Source organism: Anas platyrhynchos, chromosome Z (genome assembly GCF_047663525.1).
Source record: "Anas platyrhynchos isolate ZD024472 breed Pekin duck chromosome Z, IASCAAS_PekinDuck_T2T, whole genome shotgun sequence".
In the NCBI taxonomy this organism is placed as follows: Eukaryota; Metazoa; Chordata; class Aves; order Anseriformes; family Anatidae; genus Anas; species Anas platyrhynchos.
Window position 1 is genome coordinate 1,780,437 of NC_092621.1, and position 25,210 is coordinate 1,805,646.

General features: G+C 50.6%; 1 protein-coding gene across 1 annotated transcript in view; it reads right to left on the reverse strand.

Moving 5' to 3' along the window:
* The window catches only part of DCC (DCC netrin 1 receptor), a 350,318-nt gene extending 328,656 nt beyond the window's left edge, over positions 1-21,662 (reverse strand). Inside the window, exon 1 of the mRNA XM_072031260.1 lies at positions 20,807-21,662. Coding sequence (XP_071887361.1) covers positions 20,807-20,897 — 91 coding nt within the window. The 5' untranslated portion in view covers positions 20,898-21,662. The remainder of the gene's footprint in view (positions 1-20,806) is intronic.
* Positions 21,663-25,210: the final 3,548 nt, after the last annotated feature.

Below are 25,210 nucleotides of genomic sequence, written 5' to 3' on the forward strand. Positions count from 1 at the left end.
TCCTACCCGCTCCACGCCGCTCCGGATATGAGCAGAAATGAAAGAAATAAGAGAAATATTGCCGAGCATCCTCCCGGTTATTACTCTTGGCATTATGATCGCTGCTGTGTTGGCATCCCACAACTTGCTGCACACATTTAGTGCTTTAAGGGCTCTGTCCCAAGCTAAAATCCCGAATCTAAGCTTCCTCTGACCAAAAGGAGCTTTTCAACAGGAGCTCCACCGCTTTGGTCCAGCTCCACAATTTATTTTAGGTCCAATTGTAATGTGCGTGAGAAGTTTAGGGAGAGCGATCGTGTTTTACGTAACTAAAAATATAAGAGAAAATCTGGAAAAAACAGGCTTGTGTTTCATTTTGTCTTACTATTTCATGCGAGCTGGTGAAATTGCTGTAGAAAATAACTATATTGCTATTGACAGCTGGCTCAGAATGGAACTGATGCACTGGGATCTCTTTTCCTTCACCCCGAATCACTTTCCTGGCATCACTTGCGCGTCACGAGGTGGCAGATAATAGCCAAGGCTGGCAAGTAGCTGACAGTATCTACCCGTGTATCTTGAAAGGAAAAAGCAACGAGGGGAGATAAGATGCTAACACAACGTTACACGTCCGTTTGTGGGTTTTTTTGTCTGGTTTTCCTATGTCCATTTGCTTCTCTTGACGCTTCGAGCCGCCACCTCGCCGTAACATCTCCAACCACCCATGGTGTCTTTTTAATTGAGATGAACTCTAAACGTATTAAAAGAAAATACCGTTTTCAGCATGGAAAGGGAGTCGAAACATCAAAACCAGTTTCGTCTCAAGAGCAGTCAACACCAACTTGATCTCAAGGCACGCGTGTTAGCCCTTCACCGGTGCAATCACGAACCCGAGGAAGATATCCATGGTCAGGCTCCTGAAAGCAGGATGTTTAAACCATGTCATAATAGGAAGAAAGAGTAATAAAGAACCAAGGCAGGCTGTAATTTTCTTGCCCCGTGTCCCTGTCAATACTTCATTATTTTTCTATTCTTTAAAAAACGTAATTTCCAGGGGGGAGAAAGTCTTACATGAAAGGACTCCGCTTCCTCCGAAATAAGGCTTTTCAAAACGATGGAGAGAATCTTACATCCCAAAAAAGCAAAAAAAAAGACATTTTTTTTGCAGATCTCATCATCACAGCCTCCGAGCCCGAGCGCAGTTTTTCCACTTTCTTCCAAATTTCGAAACGAAATTTGGCAACGTGAAGAAGAGTTAAGCTAATTTCAAGCTTTTACCAGCCTTTCCTTGGTAGGGGTGCCTGAAGCTGCTGCTAAGGACTCGCTCCTTCAAAATTCCTCAAATGTCTTGCCCTACTACTCGTACTTCTGTAGTAATCTTAATTTAGGTCGTGTATTTCCATGTGCAGGCATTTGCTCTCCTCCCGTTAACTCACTGCAATCAGCTTCGCCTAAAGAGCCATCATCTAGCAGGGATTTGTTCAAAACCCCACTATTTATTCAGAAATGATAATGGTCGTGCCAAAACTTCCACCAAAGCTTGAGCCTAGACATTATTTAGTTGGCCACACTTAGATGGGATAGATTATTGCATTTAAACAACGCTCTAGCATCAAAGAGTGAAAAACTCAAGATGGTTTAATCGGGTTTCCCAATAAACGGGGGACTTGGCATAAAAGCTCATATTCCTGGGCTTTTTGGGGTGTATCTCTGTGTGTTTGGTGGTTGTTGGGATAAAACGCACGTTGCTTTTAGCTGATTGCAATCAGGCTCTCAGCTCAAAAGGCAGCCATCAAATATTTTTAGCAGCACCGTAAAAGAGTGGTCAGGAGTTCAAAATAAAGCCCATAAAGAATCCTTTGACGGATATACAAGATGCCTCATAAATACATGATCTGAGGTTCGGGAACACATAAATCAGAGGAAAAAAAAAATAATTTAATGTTATCTGTTATTTTAGAGGAGGGAAAAAAAAAAAAAGAAAAAGAAAAAAACACAACAAGTGTTTTAACCTTTCTCTCGGGGGGTTAACAAACGTAATTCACCGTAATATCAAACGTAAAGAAAGATGCATAAAACATAAGATTAGAAGGCTTTGCGAAAAGCCGGATCTTTCATTTAATTCTTTTATCTCAGCCCTCGGTAAGTCGAAGTAAAGGAAGGCTGCTGGGGCTGTTAGCAACAATTCATGAATCTTTTCTCTGCCCAAGTCAAGCGCTCCTCACTCCAAGCCCAGATTTCGGAGAGCCTCCTTTCTCACTTTGACTTTTAATTTTGCCTCCTTGTGGTTCATTTCCAGAGCTCTCTGGGTGAGAGCTGCCACTGCCGATCCGCTACGAGGGAATTAATAAACGCCCTCATTAAAACATCTCACCGTGGTGCCACGGCGCAGGGATGCACGAAGCCCGCCCTGTGCCCTAACACCGACCCGTGGATCACCAAGAGCAAACAAACCTTGAACTTTGATCTTAATATAACCCTGCTTAGTTGGAGCATTGCCATTTAATAGGCTAAAATTAGGGTAAAGGCTTATTTACACCAAAATCAACCCACTGCATCAATGGGTCCAGCTCTGCTTTACGGTGTAGCTTTCGCAAAGGGCACCGACACGTTAAAAATAAATCAGTTTTTCTTTGTTTTCTATTTTTTTTTCAGTTTTTCCTGACACATCTGGAGCTTTTGTTCCTTATTAACCACTCTTCTCCTCCCAGGTTGAAAACCCAGGCAGACTTCGTTTCATTTTCCTAAGGTCAAGGAAAGAGAAGGAGCACAAAACCAAGAGGAAAAGGCCCTTTTAGGAAGGAACTTGGCTTCATTGATTCCTTTGGTGGCCTGCAGGTGCTCCCTTCCGACTCTGCAGGGTTTTATAAGAGTTTCTTGGGACAAATTGACATCGGGTGCTCACAGCCCTCGCTGTGACTCCCAGGACAAGGCTCTGCTGCCCCACGATGTGCTGAGCAGCTCCCAAGGATAATTTATAATTTACATACGACCAGATTAGGCAGCTCCTACAGGTACCTCTTGGTGGTTTCTATCAGCGAACGCTTTAAAACATCCCCTGGGCACGTAACGAGGCAGGAGGGGAGAGCATTAATGCCTGGGACAGCCAGGGCTGAATTGGATGGCACACCACAAAGGCACCTGAAAAAAAAAAAATAAAAAAAAAACACAATAGGGAAAAAAAACCTGCGCTGACAGGTAGGGAGGAGCAGATGAAACGGCCCAAATTCCCTCTGTATCTTTATTATTCCCTCTGCTCTTTATTATTCGACGAAGCCGTTTGATTCTCGGGAGCAGTTCACATCCCTACCCCAACAAAGGACCGGGTTTAGCCTGGCAAAGAAAAAGGCAAGCCTCTGATTTGTATTATCCCCGGGTCTCCTTTTGACAAGAGCTCCTCGGGTGGCGGTGCGAGCAGCGCATTGAAAGCTGCAGGAGAAAGGGTGGGCTGGGGGGCCGGGACGGCAATCAGAGGTGGGAAAATGGAAGAGCTCTCGTACCTCGCCGAGACACTACCTCTCGTTTTAGATAATGTGCCTACAGAAGCCCAAAGAAGCCGGATCACGGGGAAACGGCAAGCGTCAACCTCGAAAGAAAGCGTTGCCCAAGAGGAGGCAGGCAGCGAGCGGATTGCTGGCATTACGGCGATGAATGGGAACTTCCCTCCAACGCCAGAGGTGCAAGGCTGAGAATAACTCACTCTGCAGAGTCCCAGGGAAAAGATTTTCTGGCATCACGGCGCTCGGAAGCTGCTCTGGCCTCTCCTGTGATCCTACCTAACGGGAGATAGGAGATGGAGAGAACGGGGACGCGCCAATCCGGGGCTTTTCTCTTCTTTTCTACCTGTTGGAAACAAATCTTCCCCCATCCAGGAGAGCAATGGATGCTCTGCAAAACAACCTTGAGAAGCAGAGATATTTTTTCCTACCAAGAGGGACTCAGGGATGGAGAGCAGAGTTTGGAGAAGGACCCTGAGCAGAGCAGCAATCGGCTGGCAGACAACTGTCGGAGCAGCGCTTGGAGACGTGGGCAGGGGAAGCAGGTTAGCAGATTACAGGCAAAGACTTGAAAAGCATCAACGTTGCTACTTGACACCGAGATGACGACGGAAAAGGGCAGACAGTCCCTTTTCTGAGCTCAGCCTGGAGAGGAGTGGGTGGGATGAGCCGGGGCTGTGCCCAACAGCAGCCGAAATAATCCAAGTTGCCAAGGCAAAGCTGCTCGGGGGCGGGTGGGAAGGGGTAACACAGGGTCCCTGCAAAACCTGGAAGTATTTGGAGGAAAAACGCGATGCTGGGCAGTCTATAGTATTATTATAGATAATAATGGCTTTAAAAAGTTTTTTGTTTTTTCCCATTCAAAGGGAAATGTGTGCGTTAGGCTAGTAAGGTACGCCACACACTTGAAATTTGGGGATGGATAGAAAACATCCCGCTGATGCGCCAAGGAGGCAGAGAGAGAAAAGGATGATAAATATCCTGGCAGGGAGAGAAAAGGATCCTAAATATCCCACCGTAACCCCAAAAACGCCAGGCAAGATGAGCACGAAGCGCTGCACCAAGCCCTGAGCACCGCGAGGAGCAGGTCCTGCGGCACCAAAGAGCCGGGGGGAGCAGCTTGGGCAGCGGGGGTGAATTGAGGCTTGTGATCCAGCCTCAGAAGGAGTCACTGTCTGTGTAGCAGCCCCGTCCGAATTCGCTGACGCCCTTCCAAAAACAAGCAGCAAGGAGACAAGGGCAGAGATTGTGCACGGCTCGGAGCCGTCAGATGCAAGGGGGCGGGGGGCGCAGCTGAAAAGCATCCTTGTGATCCCGGCGAGCCACGGCCAGCCTTTCTGCGAGCCTTTCTGTGACAGCTAGCATCATCGGGGACGTGATGGAATGGGATAAAGTGGAGACACCCTCGAAGGAGGCGATGCACAAGGCTAACAATTAGTAATTTTCAGCGGGCGGCAAAGCGGCGCTCACGGGACAAGTGAGTCTCACGTAGCCACCCAAGCACCACCAGGGACAGAAAAGAGGCAGCAGCTCCTCGATCTCCTATTTATCAGGACGTAAAATATATTACAGAGGAAGAGGAGCGTCCAAAGACGCCGTTTCTCAGCCAAATAGGCAATTGGAAAATGAAGATGTGGAATATAAAGTACAGCCCTATAGCTGGTTGGGATATAGCACCCAAATCAGTGCAACATCCCCTGTATTTTCTTCTCTGGCTGGAAAAACATTGAGGTTGTGGTCTGAGGGATGGGAAACCACCCCATTGAAGCAAAACCATGCCACTGAAGAGCAACGGAGAAGGAATTAAAAAAAAAAAAGAAAACTGTTTGACAGTTACACGACTTTATTATGACCCTTTCTGGTGACCCCAATGGATCTAGAAGAAATAAATCAATAAATAAATAAAATCAAAGCCTCCGATGCCCCAACCAGAGCCTTTTCCTTCCACAAATGTATACGCCCGACCAGGAAGAGCAGAGGGAAAAAAGAAAAAAGAAAAAAAAAACAAAACCCACAACCTTTTCAGCATCTTAGACAACGTAGACTCCCAAGACCCTGCCAAATTCATCTTCCCTATCAGCCTCCAACAACACCTTGATAGTTTTCTCTCCCCTGGTTGCAGCTGTTCTGGAAATCTTTGCAGGAGAAAGCTCTTTCCTTGAGAGGAAACACTACAAAAAACACGATAGAGACAGCCTTCCTTCTGTCTGTCAAGTTTAAATGCCCTTAAAGATCTTGTGAACTTCACTGGAGGCAGCACTGGAATTTAAATGCCAAGTGCAAACCCTGTCTGGAATGTACATCGCAGGCAAACAAAGGAGAAAATACTTTTGGCAAGGGTGTCCAGAGCTGTCTGGTTAAATAAGCACCTCAGGACAAGAATTAATAAGATGGGATAAGAAGATAAGTCCCCACTTTGCAGATGGACCAGCAATGAAAGTGCTCTTGTAGAGGTCAAAAAGTGGAGAGCGGAGACCGAAACCAGCTAAAAACGGAGCGAGTGAGATGTCAAAGAGGAAATGAGAAGTATTTTTAGGCACATAAATAACCTGCCAGGTTCGGCGCTTCTTTTTCTTGCTGTGTAATAGTTTATATAGCTGGAACATCATAAAACGAGCCGGGGAGAGCTCAGCCCCAGCCTCAGCTCCTCGGGTTGGCAATTAGGGCGTCCTCCCAGCAGGACACAGCCAGGTCTTCGCATCCTTTCCAGCAGGAGAAGGCAGCTGAACCGCAGCTTGAAGCATCCAAAGCGAGCACTCTACCGAAATATTTGGGGAAAAAAATCTTCCTCCGGGTGTTTTTGGTGTTTTGGTTTTTTTTTTTTGCCTTTTTATGGCAATGGTTTTTGCGTTGACTCTTCCACTTGGAGCCCAACTGAAGGTTGAAGGTTGAAGTCAACAAAATGTTGACTTGACCATTGCTTGTCCCAACTCTTGTTGAGTCCTACATCCTTCTGCAGCATCAAAGTGGGCTGAAAAATTGGTTATTTATGGAAGGAGTGACGTCCACGGGAGGACAAGATCATTTCCAACTGGCACCTTTATTTCTTTTATTATCCGGGGTGTTTCTAAAGCTCTTTTTGTTTTTGAGAAGAAAAAAAAAATAGTAAAATAACTCAAAGTAAGGAAGCGAAGCTTATCTGCAGGCTAGCTGAGGTTTATTTTCCCCGCCAATTTTGCTAAATACAAAAGGCACCTGAAGCCAAAACAAGGAACGGCGGCGAGCTGTTTAATTAAAGCAATTTCTGCCGAGATGAGGCCCGCACAATGACTCCAGTAAATAAGGCTCGGGGTGTTAGCGAGCAGAAAAAGGAGCTGGCTAATAACTATGCGGGGAGGCACGCTGGGTTGTGGTAAGGCTCGGGGAAGGCTGACGGTCTGTGGATAGAGGACAAAAGATAAGTGAACGTGGATAAAAAAGAGAGATAAGGAAGGGAGCGTTGAAAATGCAAGGCCAAGGAAGAAGTAAAGATGTGTGCCAAGGCACGAGGAGAGACAATCGAGCCGCGGGGACGTGAGCGGAATGAGCAGCAGGGAGATTTGGAGAGGGTTTTTCTGCTGGTTCCAGATCAGCAGTGTGAAAGATTCCTCTGTTTGTCTCCTAAGACGTGAAGGAAATCCTTCAGCCAGCTTCCCTGGAAAAGAAGATTCACGGCGAGAGCATCGAGGAGCAGTGGGAGCTGGGCGCTGGATGGAGGTCAGGGATTAAAGCAGCAAGGGATGCTCCCAATGGGGTCTTGCTCCTTTTTCGGCTGGAATTATTCGTTTTTTAAAGATAAATTATCCACTCACAGCTGGTGGCTGCCTACAAGATGATCCACGTCTTGTCTTTATGTACCTTGCTGTGTTGCTACACCGGTAGAGGTGTTCGGTGCTCCCGTTGGCCAACGTAGGTCTGGGATCCTCAAACAGTTGGAGGAGAGGTAATCAATCGAGGTGTGGAGAGGTAATCAATCGAGGTGTGGAGAGGTAATCAATCGAGGTGTCCTGACCCCAAGGATGGATGGGCAAACAGGCACACAACACCCCGGCCCCGTGGCCCCAAGCTCAACCACCACTCCCTTGGCCAAGGCAACACACCCGTAGCTTCCCCAAGGTTTTGCCTGAAACCAAGAGCTCTTTGATTAAAACAAGCCCCAAAAATGTGCTGCTGACGTGCACCAGCCACCGAGAATTTGACTCGTATCACAGATCTAATCTAAAGGAAAAGCCCAAAGCGCGCTTCAAGAGCGCGGTCGTACTCCGCCGGCAATTTCAGAGCTGAACGCCAGACAGAGCTGAGACCGCAATGAGATTCATTCCTTAATTTTTAATGTAAGAAAATCAATGGGCGGCAGCCAATGAAAAGAAAAGCCTCGAAAAGAGCTCAATAAGCAGCACTCGTGTTAATGAAGGTACCGAGAAACACCATCAGAAAGTGCAGAAGGAAGCGAACCAAAGCAGAAATTACGCAATGACGGCGCAAACGGGAGTTATAGAAAAAGTTGTGAATTTTTGTATTCCCATCCTTAAGGCTGTGACCAAGTCCCTGCTCCTTGGGGACTGCACTTGACTTGGGGACTGCCAGTATGATTACAAAACCAACCCTTCCATCGATCTCCGGCCTTCTGGCCCCAAAAGTCCCCGCAGCCTGCGTAAAACCAGGGCACGCTTGGGGGCTTGGTGGGCAGGAGAGGTGCAGGAGCGAAATTCGAACAAATCAATCTATAAAAGAAGTTCAAACAAAGCAATCTATAAACAACGTGAGTATACAAATACAAGACGCCGTTGCTTCTTAATGGGATCAGAGGGCAAATTTAAAACAAATCCCGGATCCCGAGAAGGAGGTGCCCGAGGACCCCAGAGCTGCCGTCGGAGGGAGGCACGAGGTGCCCGCAGATGAGATTGCATAAAGTGGGATTCTAAAAAAAGCCCCAATCCCCTCAATTCAGCCAGGTTTAATTGATCGCTGCTCTTGGGAGAGGGCTCGGAAAAATGAAAGCCGGCCTTATCTAAATCCGGCCTTTTAACAGCCCTCATTTTGGTGGGGCGTGTTTATGTATCAAAGCCACCGGTCCAGAGGATTTTTGCTCGACTCTTGAGAAATTTCAGGATTTGATCCCGAACTCCGGGTAGGGAATTAATGCGCAGACAGAACCGTTTCATGCAAAAGCAATACGAAGCGCGTGCAGGACAGCAAAGCCACAACGGGAAGAGGATGTGGAGAGGCTGCTTTCCCTCGTTTCACATCACAGTGCTAATAGTGAATATTTATTTAATTATTTGAATCCGCATAACATGTCTTTATCTCCTCCCACTCTCAATCATACCGTAGAGCAACAGGTTTTTTTCCTCCTTGCAAGTCCAAGCTGCCTAAAAACATCACATGTCAAAGAAAAAAAGAATGGAAGCGAACAAACTGACCTCATGGTAGCATTAAGAGCTGATTCAATAGCTTAATTCCAGATTTTGGTGCTTATCGGGGTATATTCTTCTGTTTTATAAAGAGCACCGCGACTTCACATCCACGTTTTTGTGATGATTTTGGTTTGTGTAACAGATGGACTCGGCAGTAGCTTTGTTATCTTCTTTGTTTCTCTCTCTTCCTGGGCTTTATCTGCGTACTTTGAAAGCCAACCGCAGCATATTAATATTTCTGCATCTCTCTCCGTGCATATTCATGACCTTCAAGCTACGCCTCGTGTTTTGTCCTCCGTATTTACCGAGCTGGGCTTGCGAGCCTCCCATTAACATGACAATGTTGAAAAATATTTGTGCTCGTTACAGAACCACACAAGTCATTATCTCGTTTGGATACGGCTCAGTCTTATTCGATACTCACTACGGTTTTAAGCCTATTTTTTTCCCAAGCTGATTGAAATTTGGCTGTTGTGGGCTCCTACCTCTATCTTTTAGGGTGATGCTCGTCCCTTCCCATGCCCATGAGCGCGGCGCCGCGCTATCGGGCAGAAATGTTTGAGGTTTTGGTCTCTTCCAGCTCAATTTTCCATTTCAAAGCACGATGATCACTTCGCAGATCGTTTTCCCTCCTGGAGATCCCGAGACACCATCACAGGTCATGGATGCGGTCCAAAGCAAAGAACGGGGCAGCTCTGAGATCACCCAGCCACCAGCAATCCCAATTGGAAATATTCGGATGCTGTATGCCTTTTTTTTTTTAATTTTTTTACAGCAGATGAGATGACATTTGGGAAAAGAAAAAAACGTAAAGACAGCCACGGGGCCAGATGGCTGGGAACCAACAGCAAGGATGAAAAACCCGACAGATCTGCAAGGGGAAGAAAGGCAGGGGAGAAGGAAAGGCGAAGGGAGCCTGTCGTGTTCAGCAAGTCAAGCACCGTAAATCCAAGATCATCACCTTAAAGCACACATTTACTCTCGTATTTGCAAGCAGATGATGGAAGAAGCAGAAATACCAAGCTCCAAAGCGAGCCGACCAGTAGCCTCGTCTCACCGTGAGTGCGAGGTGGCGTTACGGGGAAATCTAAACCGAGGGAATGTCAAGAGCAATTAGCTGCATGCGCTTCTCAGGCGAGACAAAACGGGAAAATTTTACAGGGCTGCCATAATTAGAGTTAATAAAAACGAATATACAATTCCCCGGGGGGCTGTGGGTGACATGAGTTTCTCTAGCCTCAACCTACGGACGCCCTCCCGGGTTGCACGGTGCTCGTTGGGTTAACGCACGTTGGGATAACACGTTTCCACCTAATGACCTTAAAACAACCATAGAAAGGGAAGGGAAACTGTTGGGCAAGCAGGGAGTCCGTCAAGAAGGAGCCGATATGGACAATCAGGAAGGAATCAACGTCTCATATTGGATTTCGAGGAGAAAATGCAAAGAAAGAAAGGAGGAGAAAAGGAAAAACGTAGTGCCAAGGCTTCTCGGTCCTGGTTTCCTTCCCCTGCCCTAAGCAGCACAATCCCTCCTCTCCCCACGCTCTGGGAAACGTCTAACCCAGGATATCTTTCCAATTTTCAGCACTCAGATCTCTGATTTTGATACAGGCTCGGGTGAGAAACCTCCTGCAGCAGAGTCTGCCGCCTGGGAAGCTTCGTACGCGAGCGCAACGGGACCACGGCGGTGCAAGATGCTCCACGTGGGCACATCCACCCCACAGCCCATGGAAGAGCCACCCAGAACCGTGTTCAGCGGTGTTTTGGCAACGTCCTCTTAATAAATGAATGAAAACAGACAGAAAGAAAGGGAAACCAAGCTCGTTCTTGGCAAACCCTACTCCTCCTCCTCACGGTGGGCTCCATGCCATGGGTCAGCGCCTGCCTTATAGGGCTGGGACGCGCCATGCTGAGAGCCACGGGGTGCCCCCACCCCGCATCTGAGCCGCGGGGGGCACGGGTCCGCTCGCCTGCACTTGCCTCTTATCAACTCCTTTCTTCTTTTCCTTTTTCGTCTTTTTGTTTGATGGCGCTTAAAAAAAAAAAACCACACAAAAAAAAACGAAGGGCGATATCAAACGGAACAGACCTTTCAAAAGGGTTTGATGACAGCAGCCTGCTGAGTCCTTTTTCAACGCAATTATTTTATGTGGGACTAAATCAGAGATAAAAGTCAGCTCTGCCAATAGGGCTTAAATCCCTTCTGTGCAGAACAAGCCCTGGAATTAGTCCTGCTTGGGACCAACTCGTGGCCGGCAGCACCGGCGGCGAGCCCTGTGACCATGCGCCCCGCAGAGCCCAACCCGTCAAAACCCAAAAACCAAACCCAAAACTCGGCGGCTTCACCCCACCAAGGACACGGAGGAGCCAAGGGGCAAGGAGAGGAACATCACCAGGCCCCCACAGCCATGAAACACGTTGGGATTCAGGGCTCAAATTTCTCCCTACTTGCTTTTGCGGCTTTGCTCGCAAAGACAGCAAAAACGGGGCACTTCTGAGAGCTCCTGTTACATCCGAGCGCTCAGGCAGCCGAGGATGCACCAGCCCTTCTTAATTTACTCTTCAGCTGCAGCTGAAATCCTCTTCTGTCAGGCAGGTTTTCCACGTAAAACCCCATTTGTCCCGATTTCTGGGCACCTCGCCACCGCCGCTAGATTATTCCCAAACAATCCCGCGCGCGCGCACACGGAATCAGGAGCTGCAATCACATATTTAATCAGCAACGGATTAGGTAACCTTTACAAAGTTCAAGAGGCAGGCTGAAATAAAGAACCACCACACCTAAAAACAACACAAAAAAAAAGGTGTTATAAAGGGTTGAACGGGCTCGGCAGTAGGGATGCAAACTCGGGGCTCCTCCCGGGCTGCCCATCTCCTAATATTGAGTTCCACGTCTCGGATGTAACCCCCCAAAGTCATGGATTTTAGGGAGGTCCTGTCCAGGAGGAGCAGGACCAGCTGCCAACACCAGAAAAAAGACCCGAATTTAATGCTACCTGGGTGCTTCCCATATTCCTCAGGTTTTTTCCAGCCTTCCGACACGTTTGGCATATCGTTGGGGTATCCACAGCAGTTATTTGTAAGAACAAACCTATAATTTTTAAGGCAGTCTCATTAACACGAAGTTGGGAGAGAGACAAGTCAAAATAGAGAACGTGAAACACCCCATGGATAATTTCCAATCTTTTATCACTGTATACCGCTGCCTTTGAGGAGCACCATGCCCAATAAAAGAAAACACCCAGGAAAAATCACAGCAATAGATTTGGGCTTAAAATGCACGATCCAGCAAAGAAATTGGCAGCAAGATCTGCCCACGGTATGATGTTGAAGGCAACCCCGCTGACCCGACATGCTCTGGACTGGTGTGAAGCAAGAATACAAAAAGACACCTCAATATACACATATATAGAGATTATTTTTAAGGATTATGTTCAACCTGGATGGAAAATTTCTCACCGAGGTGTAAGCCGAGGCCAATATTTATTCCAGCTGTAGTTCAAAGGAGTAAGTTTATATCCAAAACGGTTCAGCGGGGAGACACGGAGAGCACGGCATCTACGCTTCCTTGCCCTTTGCTCCTGAAACCCACAGGTTTCAGCTCAACAAGATAGGAAATGAGAAGAATATAAAGAGGGACGGGACATTTACGTGACCGGAGAGGAATTTCGGGATTGCGGTCATGAAAGTGAAGAGCAAATATTGAGAACCTCACATTCTCCCTGACGGCCACGGGAGGAGAGATCGCCGCTCTTCCAGACTGGTTTCATCCCTGTTCTTGTGCCGAATGCCAATAAACTAATAAATAAATAAACAGATAGGTGGATAAAATCCATCTCCATCGTTTTTCCATCTGATTTCCTGCGAGTTCACTGCCAGACAGCACAAGGCATCGAGTGCAAATGATGTCCCCGCGCCCGTTTTCACGGGTAGGACGACCAAACCACAATATTTTTCTAACGCGCTCCGAGCGCTCTGCCTATTGACCCTCTGATCGAGTGATGGAGAAGCGAGAGCTCACCTGGATTTGCTCCCCTCCCGTTGGGTCTGAAATATCGGGACTAGAACAACGTCACCTCCCCGGATTTGGTTGCATTTGGTGTCATTGAATCGGTTTCGTCGCAATTCATCGCGCCGCGGAAATTCTTCCTTTTTACTACAAGCTTTCCATAAATTCCAAAAATTTATCATTTTTAAATGATAAAAGCTGAGGGAAATGCCGAGTTTTAGCTCGCGAGATCCGGGATAAATCATCGCGTGGGTCAATGCTTGCTAATTGCCCATGACTAAGTCCCAATTTAATGTGTACCGACGGAGGGGTTTCTAAATAATAACGCCTTCTCGCTCGCTGCCATAAAACACACATTAAAGAGGCCTTCTTTTCGGAGAGCAGGTGCTGAGGCTAAATGCTGACAAAAAAAGCACTTCTGGGGTGTGAAATGCATTATTGAATTAGCAGTGAATGCATTAGTTAGGTCCGGGCTACATTTAAGACGTCTCCAGCCATACAAGTGCCTCCTCGCCCCTACAGCCCGTCTTTGGGGTGAAAACCTCACCCGCCGGCCACAATCGGGGCACATCATGGGGTAGAAAGGCACGTGAAGAAGGATGAGGGTCGTGGGATGTTGGGAAGTTCAAAGGAAGGAGGAAAAATGATGGGGACACCGGATGCTTGGAGAAGGGAAAAGAGCGGGGCTGTTCGCAGCGGGACGGGGTCGGGGCCCCAGCGCCCTCGCTGCAGGTCCTCGGGGAGATAGGATCCATGCCAGACAAGTTTAATCTCTCCTCCAGGTAGTAAACGAGCCTTTCATAAAGCCCAATGCCCCCAAAAGGCCGTTTAGAGAAATGAAAACCCAACTTTTAAGGCTGCTAAGCGAAAGCAACGCCCTTATCTATCACATCACCTCGGAGCCCCGCGCAGCTAAAGCCAGGGAAATGAATAGTTAATGACCCCATAAATCTTGGGCTGCCACATAAACATAAACACATTTTTTCTTGTCATGTGCGAGGGAATAAATGTTTTATCACACCTTAACTCTGCCACATTGAATTATTTCCCCGTCCCTATTACTATTTTAAGGCAAGTCCGCCGGTCCTCCGAAGAGGCTCGGAGTTACCCCGGTTATTTATTTGGGAACGGACGGTTCGTCTTCGGCGAAGTGCTCCTGTGGAGACTTCGGGATGTCAAATATAAGACGAAAGAGAAATTTGTCTGACAGAAGAGGATGGAAGTTGGAGCAGAGTGCGAGCGAATCGTTTCGGGGTGAGCCAGCGGAGAAGAGCCCAGGGCGAAGAGCCCAGGGCCACGGACAACTTGGGTGGAAGGAAAAAGGTTTGGGACCCCTCTGCTGTAAAACCCCACAGTGCAGACCAGCAAGGAATACCTACAGATGGGTGTTACAGTTAAAAAAAGGGAGAAAAACACACCTGTGGCTTTCTTAGGATGGTTCGCGGGGTCTCCATCAGTTGACCATGCTCCTTTCACGGTCAACGGTTGACCATGAAGGAAGAAAGGATGGGTATGAGCTCCCAGCAGCCAGAAGTGGCCTTCAGGACCCTATTTCCCTGACGGTGGAAAAGGGAAAGGGAGAAATAACCCCTGTGAAATGTCCAGGGGTGCCTGGAAAGGGCTCGCTCCCGTATTTCCCGTATCTCGTAACTCACCTCCGCCTTCGGGGCACGTCACGTGCGGCTTCCCGAGGCTGCAGCGAGCAAATTTCCCCGGCTTTTGTGAAAACTCTTTGAAATCTGACTGCAGCCTATTATTGAAGTGCAAAATATAATTACAGTGAAGATCAGCAGGCAGAACGGTGCCGGGGAAAGGGGTGTGACATTGCGCGACAATTAGGCAGAAACGCAGGAGAAATGGATTGTAAATAAAAAAAGGGGGGAAAAAAAAGAAAGAAAAGGATAAATTCAACCAAAAAAAAATCATTTTAGAGAATGCTCGGTATTGTTGTTAAACCAGCAAAGTGGAGTTGATGCTAGCCACTAATTCAAAGCACTTCCCAGCAAAGCAAGCACCAACAGCAGCAGCTCACGGCTTGTCCGAGGGTCTCGCACACCCCCCAGGATCTCCAGCTCTCCAAACTCACCCTTTGCTCCCTTTTCGGGAAGTTTTGGCGAGGTTTCCAAGGAGCGCAGGGCTCCGAGCCACTCGATGAAGTCCAACCCAGTTAGCTCCTGCGACGCGAGGTTCCCCGACCGCGCCGCCCTATCGATCAGGCCGTCTGAAAACGCTGCCTCATTTATTTGGGGTTTGATTTGAGCAGCTGGAGCGTGCCCGAAAGGTCACTCGTTTTGCTCCGTTCCTAGCGAACGACGCCCCGCTTCCATTCCTACCGTTTCCAGATCGATGCTGCTCTCCTCGCCCCTCCCGAGCCGCCGGGAATTTTCTATGAAAGGGGCTAAAACGGGGCTGATGCTCCCCACCCCTGGCTGTTTTTCTAAATTGCTTCTCCAGCAAACTGCAGAGGACTTCACCTCCTCCGGGGATGAGGAAATCCGGCCGAGGGAGCAGCACCAAATTCCAGCCGGTGCCGTGGCACCTGCGGAGGTGGGAAGTGGAGGCACTGATCCCGCAAGGTCTTAGGAATTAGGGAGGAGATTTAGGGACCTAAGCACTACAGAATCACAGAGCGTCCCGAAAAAATAATTAAAAAAAACTCCTTTTACTTGAATCTTCCTGTTACTTGAATCTTCCAGCAACCCCACTAATTGCGTGGCACCGGGTCCCAGCCCTTCGCGCACGAGGTGCCGCGTCCGTGCAAGGCAGGGAAACCTCACCTGGGACGTTACTTCACCATTATCTGGTTGAGTTTTAAATGATGGAAAAATGGCTTAAAGTCACAAATTTTCTTTAGGAAATGGTTCTACATCCCGGTTATCTCATCATGTGGGCAAGCCCGAAATCACCCGCATCCGAGGCGTTTCTCGCAGCGTTCCCAGCCTTTCTTTCCTCTCCTCGTTGCCTTTTTTTCTGCGCACACTTTGCCTTCTTGACAAGCTGGGAAGCAACCCAAAGCTCCCCTGGCTTTGGAAATTCGTAGCCACAGCCTGACGGTGCTCCTGGAGGCCGCTGGTGCCACTTTTAATCCTCTCCATCGCCCGTTCACGCAAGCAGGTGGCTTTGGAAAAGAGCTGGCTGCGTCCTGCCCTCCTCTCCGGGGAAAACCTGGGGAGAAAAGGAGCTGGAGGATGTCAATCACGCTTCCAACATCTGTCCCCATCCCGGCTGCTCTTTATAAGCCGATCCGAAGTCATAACAGCAGAAAGCACGAGGTGTGTGAGCTGATTTTGAATGCGTCTCTCTCCTTTTCTTTCCCTCGCTTGGTGTTTATCGCCTTCCAAATTCAGCCTTTAAAAAAAATTGCATTCATCTCACCCCAGAAGAGAGAAATGGATTCTCTTCATAACACTTTGTTCTCAGCAGAAAATCAACTTTATCTTGATTGTCAGGCAGAAATAAAGCTCGGAGGCCAAGAGCCGAAAAGGAGAAGGTTTTGTGCAGCCGCAGCTGGAATTTGTTTTAAGAAAGAAAGAAATATTCGGGTTTGGCTGACAAAATCTGAGCACAATGACACGGCCAACGAGGAAAGGAAACCTGCCCTGCCCTGCCTGACTTCCCTCGGTTGGAAAACACCTTCCCGGCCTTCATCCATGCCCAAATTTCTGCCCAATTAAACCACGAACCCAAGCACCCCGCGGCAACACGCCGGCCGAGGGGAAAAAAAATCTAAAATATCCCTTTGGTGCTTACCCCGGAGGAATCGGGAAGGAGATGCTCGGCGGTTTGCAGCGATCTGTAAATATTCCGGTTTCATTTGCGTTTTTTTACGGGTATAAAAGTTGCAGGATTTAAAGCCGAGCTGAGGAGCAGAGGGCATGAATATTGCATCGGGTACGGCCTCGGTTTAATAGGGTTTAAGGAGAGGGGAAGGTCCCAGTGAGGTCTCCGAGGCTTGGAACAGAAATAGGAGAAGTTGAATCACGTGAGAACCTCTTACACCCAAAAAAAACCCCTTTAGCTGTGAAATTCAAGTCCTCCATCACTTGCCTTCCTCGTTGCCACACCTTGGCTGGAAAATACTTTGGGTTTAGGGGAATATTGGGAACTTTCTGCCAGCCTCTGCTTTTCCTCTGCCCCTTTTTTCGGACATTCGTGCACAAAAATCAGCCTCGGGTGCCTCCATCCCTAGCTCCTAGAGATAAGTCCTGTGGATTCATCCTTCCCTTCCCCTTTCCCCCTTTCCTTCTCCAGCCGAAGACGTTGAGTTTTGCCTTTAAAAGTTATTTTTACTGAAACCACCTCAATTTCTGATTCGCACGAGTCCAAAGGATATTATGATCACCGTACCCCTACCAATAACAAACCAACCTGAGAAGAGGAATGGATATTTCGGGACACTTTTGGGGCAGGAAAGATAAGGAGAAGAGAAATAATCTTACGGCAGAGCACTTGGGATTTCCATTTTTCAACAAAACTCTTCCTACAAGGGGTCCTTAGCACCAGGACCTCGATCACGGGACCTACAGATGAGCCAAGGATCCTAAACCCTGACCCCTAGATCCTAAAATAGAGATCACCTTTAGCCCTACAGATGAGCCAAGGAGAAGCCCTCGGGATGAAACTTCTTGACTTACTTCTTCCACTTCCCCCGGGGGACCTTGAGCGATTTGTATCGGCCTCGCTCCACGGTCCTCGAAGGATTCGTCATCACGGTGGATTCAACTTACGGAAGGAGGGCGAGGAAAACAAAAACGAATTAAAAAAATAAAAACCTGGAGTATTATTTGGGGATTCCAACCCCGATGCGCAAAACCGACTTGCGACGCGGCGGCCGCGCCAAGGGATTTGGGATTTGGGATTTGGGATTTGAGATTTGGGATTTGGGATTTGGGATTTGGGATTTGGGATTTGGGCTCGGAGCCAGCGTGCCCGTTTCGGGAGGCAAGCTCCAAGTTTTCGCTCCAAATTTGCTTTTTTGAAGCTCGGGAGAGTGGTGGCGCTTTGGAGAGGGTTGGCCGAGCGCGAAGCCCTACTCACAACCCGGAGCGGGCGCCGTCCGTGCGGGACGTGTTAGGGGGGATTTGGGTGATGCAAACACGTCCCCGCGGAAGCCAGCGAGGATTTACTCAAGTCGGGAATCCCTTTCTCCCTTTTTCTGTTTAAATCGTGAAACTTTGATGGATTGAGCCAAAATTTGAGTTATTCTGCGGAAAAATTTGATTTATTCCGGTTTAGAGGACCGTGTGGGCAGCTGGGTACCCGTTTTCCTCCCGAATCTCTCCGCCCCATGACCTTTATTTCGGATGAATGGGAACGACGAATGAATTAGGTTTGCACGAGATTATGGGGACCCCAAGCCAATGCCTTTACCTAAGTGTCCTTACCCCAAATATCCCGGCACGCACGTGGACCACAAGAAAATAGGAAGACCTGTCAAGGTCCCCTAAACCTTTTTCAGTCTTCTGAGCAGAAAACTGTAGGAAACTTCCTTCCAAAGCAGGATAAGATCACCATTTCCTACAAATTTAGAAATAATTTGTAGGGAATTACAAGAAATCAACACCAACAGCAAGTCCAGCAGCTTCTACAGTATAACAGAGGATTAAAAGTCCTATAAAAAAGCTCTACCGGCCCTTCAGACCCCAAGTGTCTACCACCAGGACGACGACAATGAGAACCCCAATGAGGACGAGGGTCCCACCACGACTCGGGGTCTTCAGCACTGGGAAGGTTTTAGGGGCTTGGAAGGGCTGGGATCGAAGTTTTAGGGGCTTGTAGGAAGGGGCAAAGTAATTCCTACAAAGACACCCTCCCTTCAGCTCCTCTGTTTGACAACCAACATTTCCCTACAACTCCAGGCCGCGATTTTGAACACTTTTTGACATCTTTTGAACACCTCGCAGCATTTATAAGAAGTCACAAGTTGCACCCCACTTGCTTTCCAGGCTTCCCTTACAGGAGAAAACCCCCAAAGAGCAGATCCCAAACACCTGAGGCTCCCCACCCCGATAAAATAAAGGGTTCCCGAGCACCTTGAACCTTGCGGCGGAGCCCAAACTTTCTTTCCATCCTCAGAAGCGGCACCAGAAATGGATAATTTTAAGGGAACAGGGCCAAAAGAACCAACTTGTAGGATCCTTTAGAGATCTGCTTGTCCCTACAACTGATGTGGCGCGGCAAATCCTTGAGATTTGGTTCGGTGAGATCCTAAAAGATCGAGCCGGGGCCAACTTTTTGGTGTTTACTCACATTTAGTGAAGTCCCTTAGGCTCCTTCCACCACGAAGGGAGGCGCTGATCTGTCCCTGAGCCGGCTTCCCGCAGCAGCACGCGGGGACCCCAAAACGTTGCGGAGCTCAGAAAAAAACCCTTTTAAAAATCAGGACAGGCCCTCTAAAGGACGCCTGGAGAAAAACCCACGTGCGGAGGAACCGAGGAAGGGCTCCGGGAGTTACTCGAGCCGCCAGCAGCCTGGTGGTGGGAAAGGGGCCAGCCCAGGTGTGAAACCCTAAAACCCAGCTCGAGGTGGGCTATAGGATGCCCGGATTTGGGGTTGTAGGGCAGGAGGCATCCCATGGGTTTTGCTCTCCCTGTTTGGGCAGCATGGATGCGATATTTACCGACCTCCGCGTCCTGGGGAGGGGAAATTCAGAGCTTGGGGCAACTATAGGATCAGGGCACGGCGCAGGAGAGGCGGTGGCCCCATTGTGCAGCCTCCTGGGAACCCTTTGTTAGTAGGACGGGCTCCCTGCGGGTTTGGGGGGAACTTCCCCCTTTTTGCAGCTCGCTCGGCCCCAAAAGAGGGATTTGGGGCGCAGGGCGAAGACACCAGCCTGCAGAATGAGCGTGCCGGAGGTGGGTTGGGGGCTGCGCGGCCCCTTTTCCTTCCCCACGGCCCTAAACAATGCCGGTGGTGTTTCTCCATCCCTTTTTCCGTTCCTCCATCCCCTTCTCCTTTGCTCCATCCCCTTCCCCGTTCCTCCATCCCCTCCTCCGGCAGCAGAGGAACCCGCAAGCCCGTGTGGGGTGGCGAGGAGGAAGAGCAGCGCCACGGTTCCCGGCGCCCTACTCCGACCCTACAAATCCCCGCCTGGGGCGCACGCACCCCGCAGAAAACCCCTCCCGAAATCCCCCCCAAAAATCACGCCAGGCAAAGGATTCATCCATCGGGGCGAGGCGGGCAGCACCTCCGGGGGTGACCGCCGACCCCATAAGGCTGCCGACCCCATAAGGCTGCCGACCCCATAAGGCGCCCCACAAAAACCCCGCTGGGAGCGCGGGGACTCGGTCCCCATTGTTCCCACCGCGGGAGCTCGGGGGGGGTTTTTTGTGCTCGCCACGAGGTTTTCCCCCAAAACGAAGCCTCCCTGGGTAGGATTTGGGGGAAATCGAAGCGTTTTAGGGCGCCCCAAGCCATAAAACCACCAGCACCGGGCGCTTCCCCAGCCGCACTTTCCCAGTCCCGAGCGCTTTTGGGGTCCCGGTTCCCTTCTCCTCCTTCCTCCAGGAGGGAGCCGAGCCCGCCACGTTCCCCCCCGTCCCAAATTTGTCGTTTTTTCCCCCAAAAAAATAAATATAATAAATAAAAAGGGAAGAGGGGCAGCCCCCAAACAACCGCAGGGACCCGGAGCCGCTTTGCGGCTCTCTGCGCTCTGCTCCTCGCCAACTCCCCGCCGCCTCCATCCCCTCCAAGATCCCTTTTTTCTTTTTAGGATTTTTAGCTCTCCAAAAAAATCTCCCCAAAAAGAAGGGGATGGAGGGGATGAAGGAGAAGCCACCTCCTCTCCACGCTCCTCCAACCGTTCCCTTTTCGCTCCAGCCTCGTCCCTTTTTCTTTTTTTCCATCCTCTCCGCCTGGGGGACGAATGGGGAAGAAATAGGGGAAAATTTGGGGTGAGGGGAGGCTCGGGGGCATCTCGGACTTACCAAAAACCCCAAGCTTGAGGCTCGCCAGGGCGCAGGAGAAGAGGAGCGAAGCCAGTTTGGGTACCCGGGCGCAGCCGAGCCTCCTCTCCATATTTCAGCAGCAGCCGGAGCTCGCCCGTGCGCCCCCCCCCTCCCCTCTCCCGGACCCTTTTTTTGGGGTTCAGAAGAGGGGAAAAGGGCAAAGGAGGAATAGGGGAAAAAGTTGCATCCGGTCCCGGAGCCTGGCAGGGGGATGAAGCCGAGGGGAAAAAGGGGAAAAGGGTTCCCAGGGTCCTCCCACCGCCGGAGAGCCAGGAGGAGCCGGGTCCTGCTTGGAGAGGCGGCCGGAGCGCATCGAGGGGGGGAAAAAGGGTTTGGGAAAAAGGGTTTTTGGGAAAAAGGGGTGAGGGATCCCCCCACAAAGGGGTTGAGCCCTTGGGGTGGAAGCTTTTCGAAGGGTCTCTCCCCGGGGGTGAGCCCTGGGGGGTGATCCTAAAGGGCGATCCTAAAGGGGGATCCTTGGGGATGCTCCTTGGGGATGGTCCTTTTGGGGTGCTCCTTGGGGTGCTCCTTGGGGTGATCCTTTTGGGGTGATCCTGGAAACGATCCTAGAGGCAGATCCCGGAGACGATCCCAAAGGTTGATCCCGGGGCTCGATCCTGGAGGACGATCCCGGCGGATTTGCGCGGAGATGCTCCCAAAAGATGATGCCGGGGGGGGGATTTTTTGGGGATGCTCCTTTAGGGGATGCTCCTTATGGGGTCGCCGGAGCTCCGGGCGGCTCAGCGGGGAACGGGAAGGAGACGGAGGCGCCTCGCCGGCTCCGGGCGCTGCCCGAGGGCCCGGGTGGGGCCGCTATGGGGTGGGTTGGGGCTGGGGTTGGGATTGGGGCTGGGATTGGGGTTGGGGTTGGGGCTGGGGACGGGCCCGGCCCCGCCGCGCTCGGCAGCGGCCGCCGCAGCGCCCCGGAGGGGGACGGGGGCGCCCTCTGGGGGCCGTCCGGGGAAGGGCTGAGGGAGTTATGGGGTGGGTTTGGGGTTTGGGGGGTTATGGGGGGAGTTAGGGGGTGGGGGGGGTTAGGGGAGGGGGTTTAGGGTTTGGGAAAGGGGCTGCGTTAAGGGCGTGGGGAGGGGGCTGCGGTTGGGGGCTGGGTTGGGGAACTCAGTTAGGGGGCTGGGTTTAGGGGCTGGGTTAGGGGTCTGGGTTTAGGATCTCAGTTAGGGGTCCGGGTTTAGGATCTGGGTTAGGGGTCCGGGTTTAGGATCTCGGTTAGGGGTCTGGGTTAGGGGTCTGGGTTGGTTAGGGGTCTGGGTTTAGGATCTGGGTTAGGGGTCTCAGTTAGGGGTCAATGTTTAGGGTCTGTCTTAGGGGTCTGGGTTGGTTAGGGGTCAATGTTTAGGACCTGGGTTTAGGATCTGGGTTAGGGGTCCGGGTTTAGGATCTGGGTTAGGGGTCTCAGTTAGGGGTCTGGTTTGGTTAGGGGTCCGGGTTTAGGATCTCGAGTAGGGGTCTGGGTTAGGGGTCTGGTTTGGTTAGGGGTCCGGGTTTAGGATCTGGGTTAGGGGTCTGGGTTAGGGGTCTGGTTTGGTTAGGGGTCCGGGTTTAGGATCTGGGTTAGGGGTCCGGGTTTAGGATCTGGGTTATGGGTCTGGGTTAGGGGTCTGGTTTGGTTAGGGGTCCGGGTTTAGGATCTGGGTTAGGGGTCTCAGGTAGGGGTCAATGTTTAGGGTCTGTCTTAGGGGTCTGGGTTGGTTAGGGGTCAATGTTTAGGACCTGGGTTTAGGATCTGGGTTAGGGGTCCGGGTTTAGGATCTGGATTAGGGGTATGGTTTTAGGATCTGGGATTAGGATCTAAGTTAGGGGTCTGGGTTTAGGATCTGAGTTAGGGGTCTGGGTTTAGGATCTCTGTTAGGGGTCTGGGTTAGGGGTCTGGTTTGGTTAGGGGTCTGGGTTTAGGATCTGGGTTAGGGGTCTCAGTTAGGGGTCCGGGTTTAGGATCTGGGTTAGGGGTCTGGGTTAGGGGTCTGGTTTGGTTAGGGGTCCGGGTTTAGGATCTGGGTTAGGGGTCTCAGTTAGGGGTCAATGTTTAGGGTCTGTCTTAGGGGTCTGGGTTGGTTAGGGGTCAATGTTTAGGACCTGGGTTTAGGTTCTGGGTTAGGGGTCTGGGTTTAGGATCTGGGTTAGGGGTCTGGGTTAGGGGTCTGGTTTGGTTAGGGGTCCGTGTTTAGGATTTGGGTTAGGGGTCCGGGTTTAGGATCTCGGTTAGGGGTCTGGGTTAGGGGTCTGGTTTGGTTAGGGGTCCGGATTTAGGATCTGGGTTAGGGGTCCGGGTTTAGGATCTGGGTTAGGGGTCTGGGTTACGGGTCTGGTTTGGTTAGGAGTCCGGGTTTAGGATCTGGGTTAGGGGTCTCAGTTAGGGGTCAATGTTTAGGGTCTGTCTTGGGGATCTGGGTTGGTTACGGGTCAATGTTTAGAACCTGGGTTTAGGATCTGGGTTAGGGGTCTGGGTTAGGGGTCTGGGTTAGGGGTCTGGGTTTAGGATCTCGGTTAGGGGTCTGGGTTAGGGGTCTGGTTTGGTTAGGGGTCCGGATTTAGGATCTGGGTTAGGGGTCCGGGTTTAGGATCTGGGTTAGGGGTCTGGGTTAGGGGTCTGGTTTGGTTAGGGGTCCGGGTTTAGGATCTGGGTTAGGGGTCTCAGTTAGGGGTCAATGTTTAGGTTCTGTCTTAGGGGTCTGGGTTGGTTAGGGGTCAATGTTTAGGACCTGGGTTTAGGATCTGGGTTAGGGGTCTGGGTTAGGGGTCTGGGTTAGGGGTCCGGGTTTAGGATCTCGGTTAGGGGTCTGGGTTTAGGATCTCGGTTAGGGGTCCGGGTTTAGGATCTCGGTTAGTGGTCTGGGTTTAGGATCTGGGTTAGGGGTCCGGGTTTAGGATCTGGGTTAGGGGTCTCAGTTAGGGGTCTGGTTTGGTTAGGGGTCCGGGTTTAGGATCTCGAGTAGGGGTCTGGGTTAGGGGTCTGGTTTGGTTAGGGGTCCGGGTTTAGGATCCAGGTTAGGGGTCTGGGTTAGGTGTCCGGTTTGGTTAGGGGTCCGGGTTTCGGATCTGGGTTAGGGGTCTGGGTTAGGGGTCAATGTTTAGGGTCTGTCTTAGGGGTCTGGGTTGGTTAGGGGTCAATGTTTAGGACCTGGGTTTAGGATCTGGGTTAGGGGTCCGGGTTTAGGATCTGGGTTAGGGGTCTGGGTTAGGGTCTGGTTTGGTTAGGGGTCTGGGTTTAGGATCTGGGTTAGGGGTCTGGTTTGGTTAGGGGTCTGGGTTTAGGATCTGGGTTAGGGGTCTCAGTTAGGGGTCAATGTTTAGGGTCTGTCTTAGGGGTCTGGGTTGGTTAGGGGTCAATGTTTAGAACCTGGGTTTAGGATCTGGGTTAGGGGTCCGGGTTTAGGATCTGGGTTATGGGTCTGGGTTAGGGGTCTGGTTTGGTTAGGGGTTCAGGTTTAGGATCTCGGTTAGGGGTCTGGGTTAGGGGTCTGGGTTAGGGGTCTGGGTTGGTTAGGGGTCCGGGTTTAGGATCTCGGTTAGGGGTCTGGGTTAGGGGTCTGGTTTGGTTAGGGGTCCGGGTTTAGGATCTGGGTTAGGGGTCTCAGTTAGGGGTCAATGTTTAGGGTTTATCTTAGGGGTCTGGGTTGGTTAGGGGTCAATGTTTAGAATCTGGGTTAGGGGTCTGGGTTTAGGACCTGGGTATGGGGTCCAGGATTAGGATCTCGGTTAGGGGTCTGGGTTAGGGGTCTGGGTTGGTTAGGGGTCCGGGTTTAGGATCCAGGTTAGGGGTCTGGGTTAGGGGTCTGGTTTGGTTAGGGGTCCGGGTTTAGGATCTGGGTTAGGGGTCCGGGTTTAGGATCTCGGTTAGGGGTCTGGGTTAGGGGTCTGGTTTGGTTAGGGGTCCGGATTTAGGATCTGGGTTAGGGGTCTGGGTTTAGGATCTCGGTTAGGGGTCTGGGTTAGGGGTCTGGTTTGGTTAGGGGTCCGGGTTTAGGATCCAGGTTAGGGGTCTGGGTTAGGGGTCTGGGTTGGCTAGGGGTCAATGTTTAGGACCTGGGTTTAGGATCTGGGTTAGGGGTCTGGGTTAGGGGTCCGGGTTTAGGATCTCGGTTAGGGGTCTGGGTTTAGGATCTCGGTTAGGGGTCTGGGTTTAGGATCTCGGTTAGGAGTCCGGGTTTAGGATCTGGGTTAGGGGTCTCAGTTACGGGTCTGGTTTGGTTAGGGGTCCGGGTTTAGGATCTCGGTTAGGGGTCTGGGTTAGGGGTCTGGTTTGGTTAGGGGTCCGGATTTAGGATCTGGGTTAGGGGTCCGGGTTTAGGATCTGGGTTAGGGGTCTCAGTTAGGGGTCTGGTTTGGTTAGGGGTCCGGGTTTAGGATCTCGGTTAGGGGTCC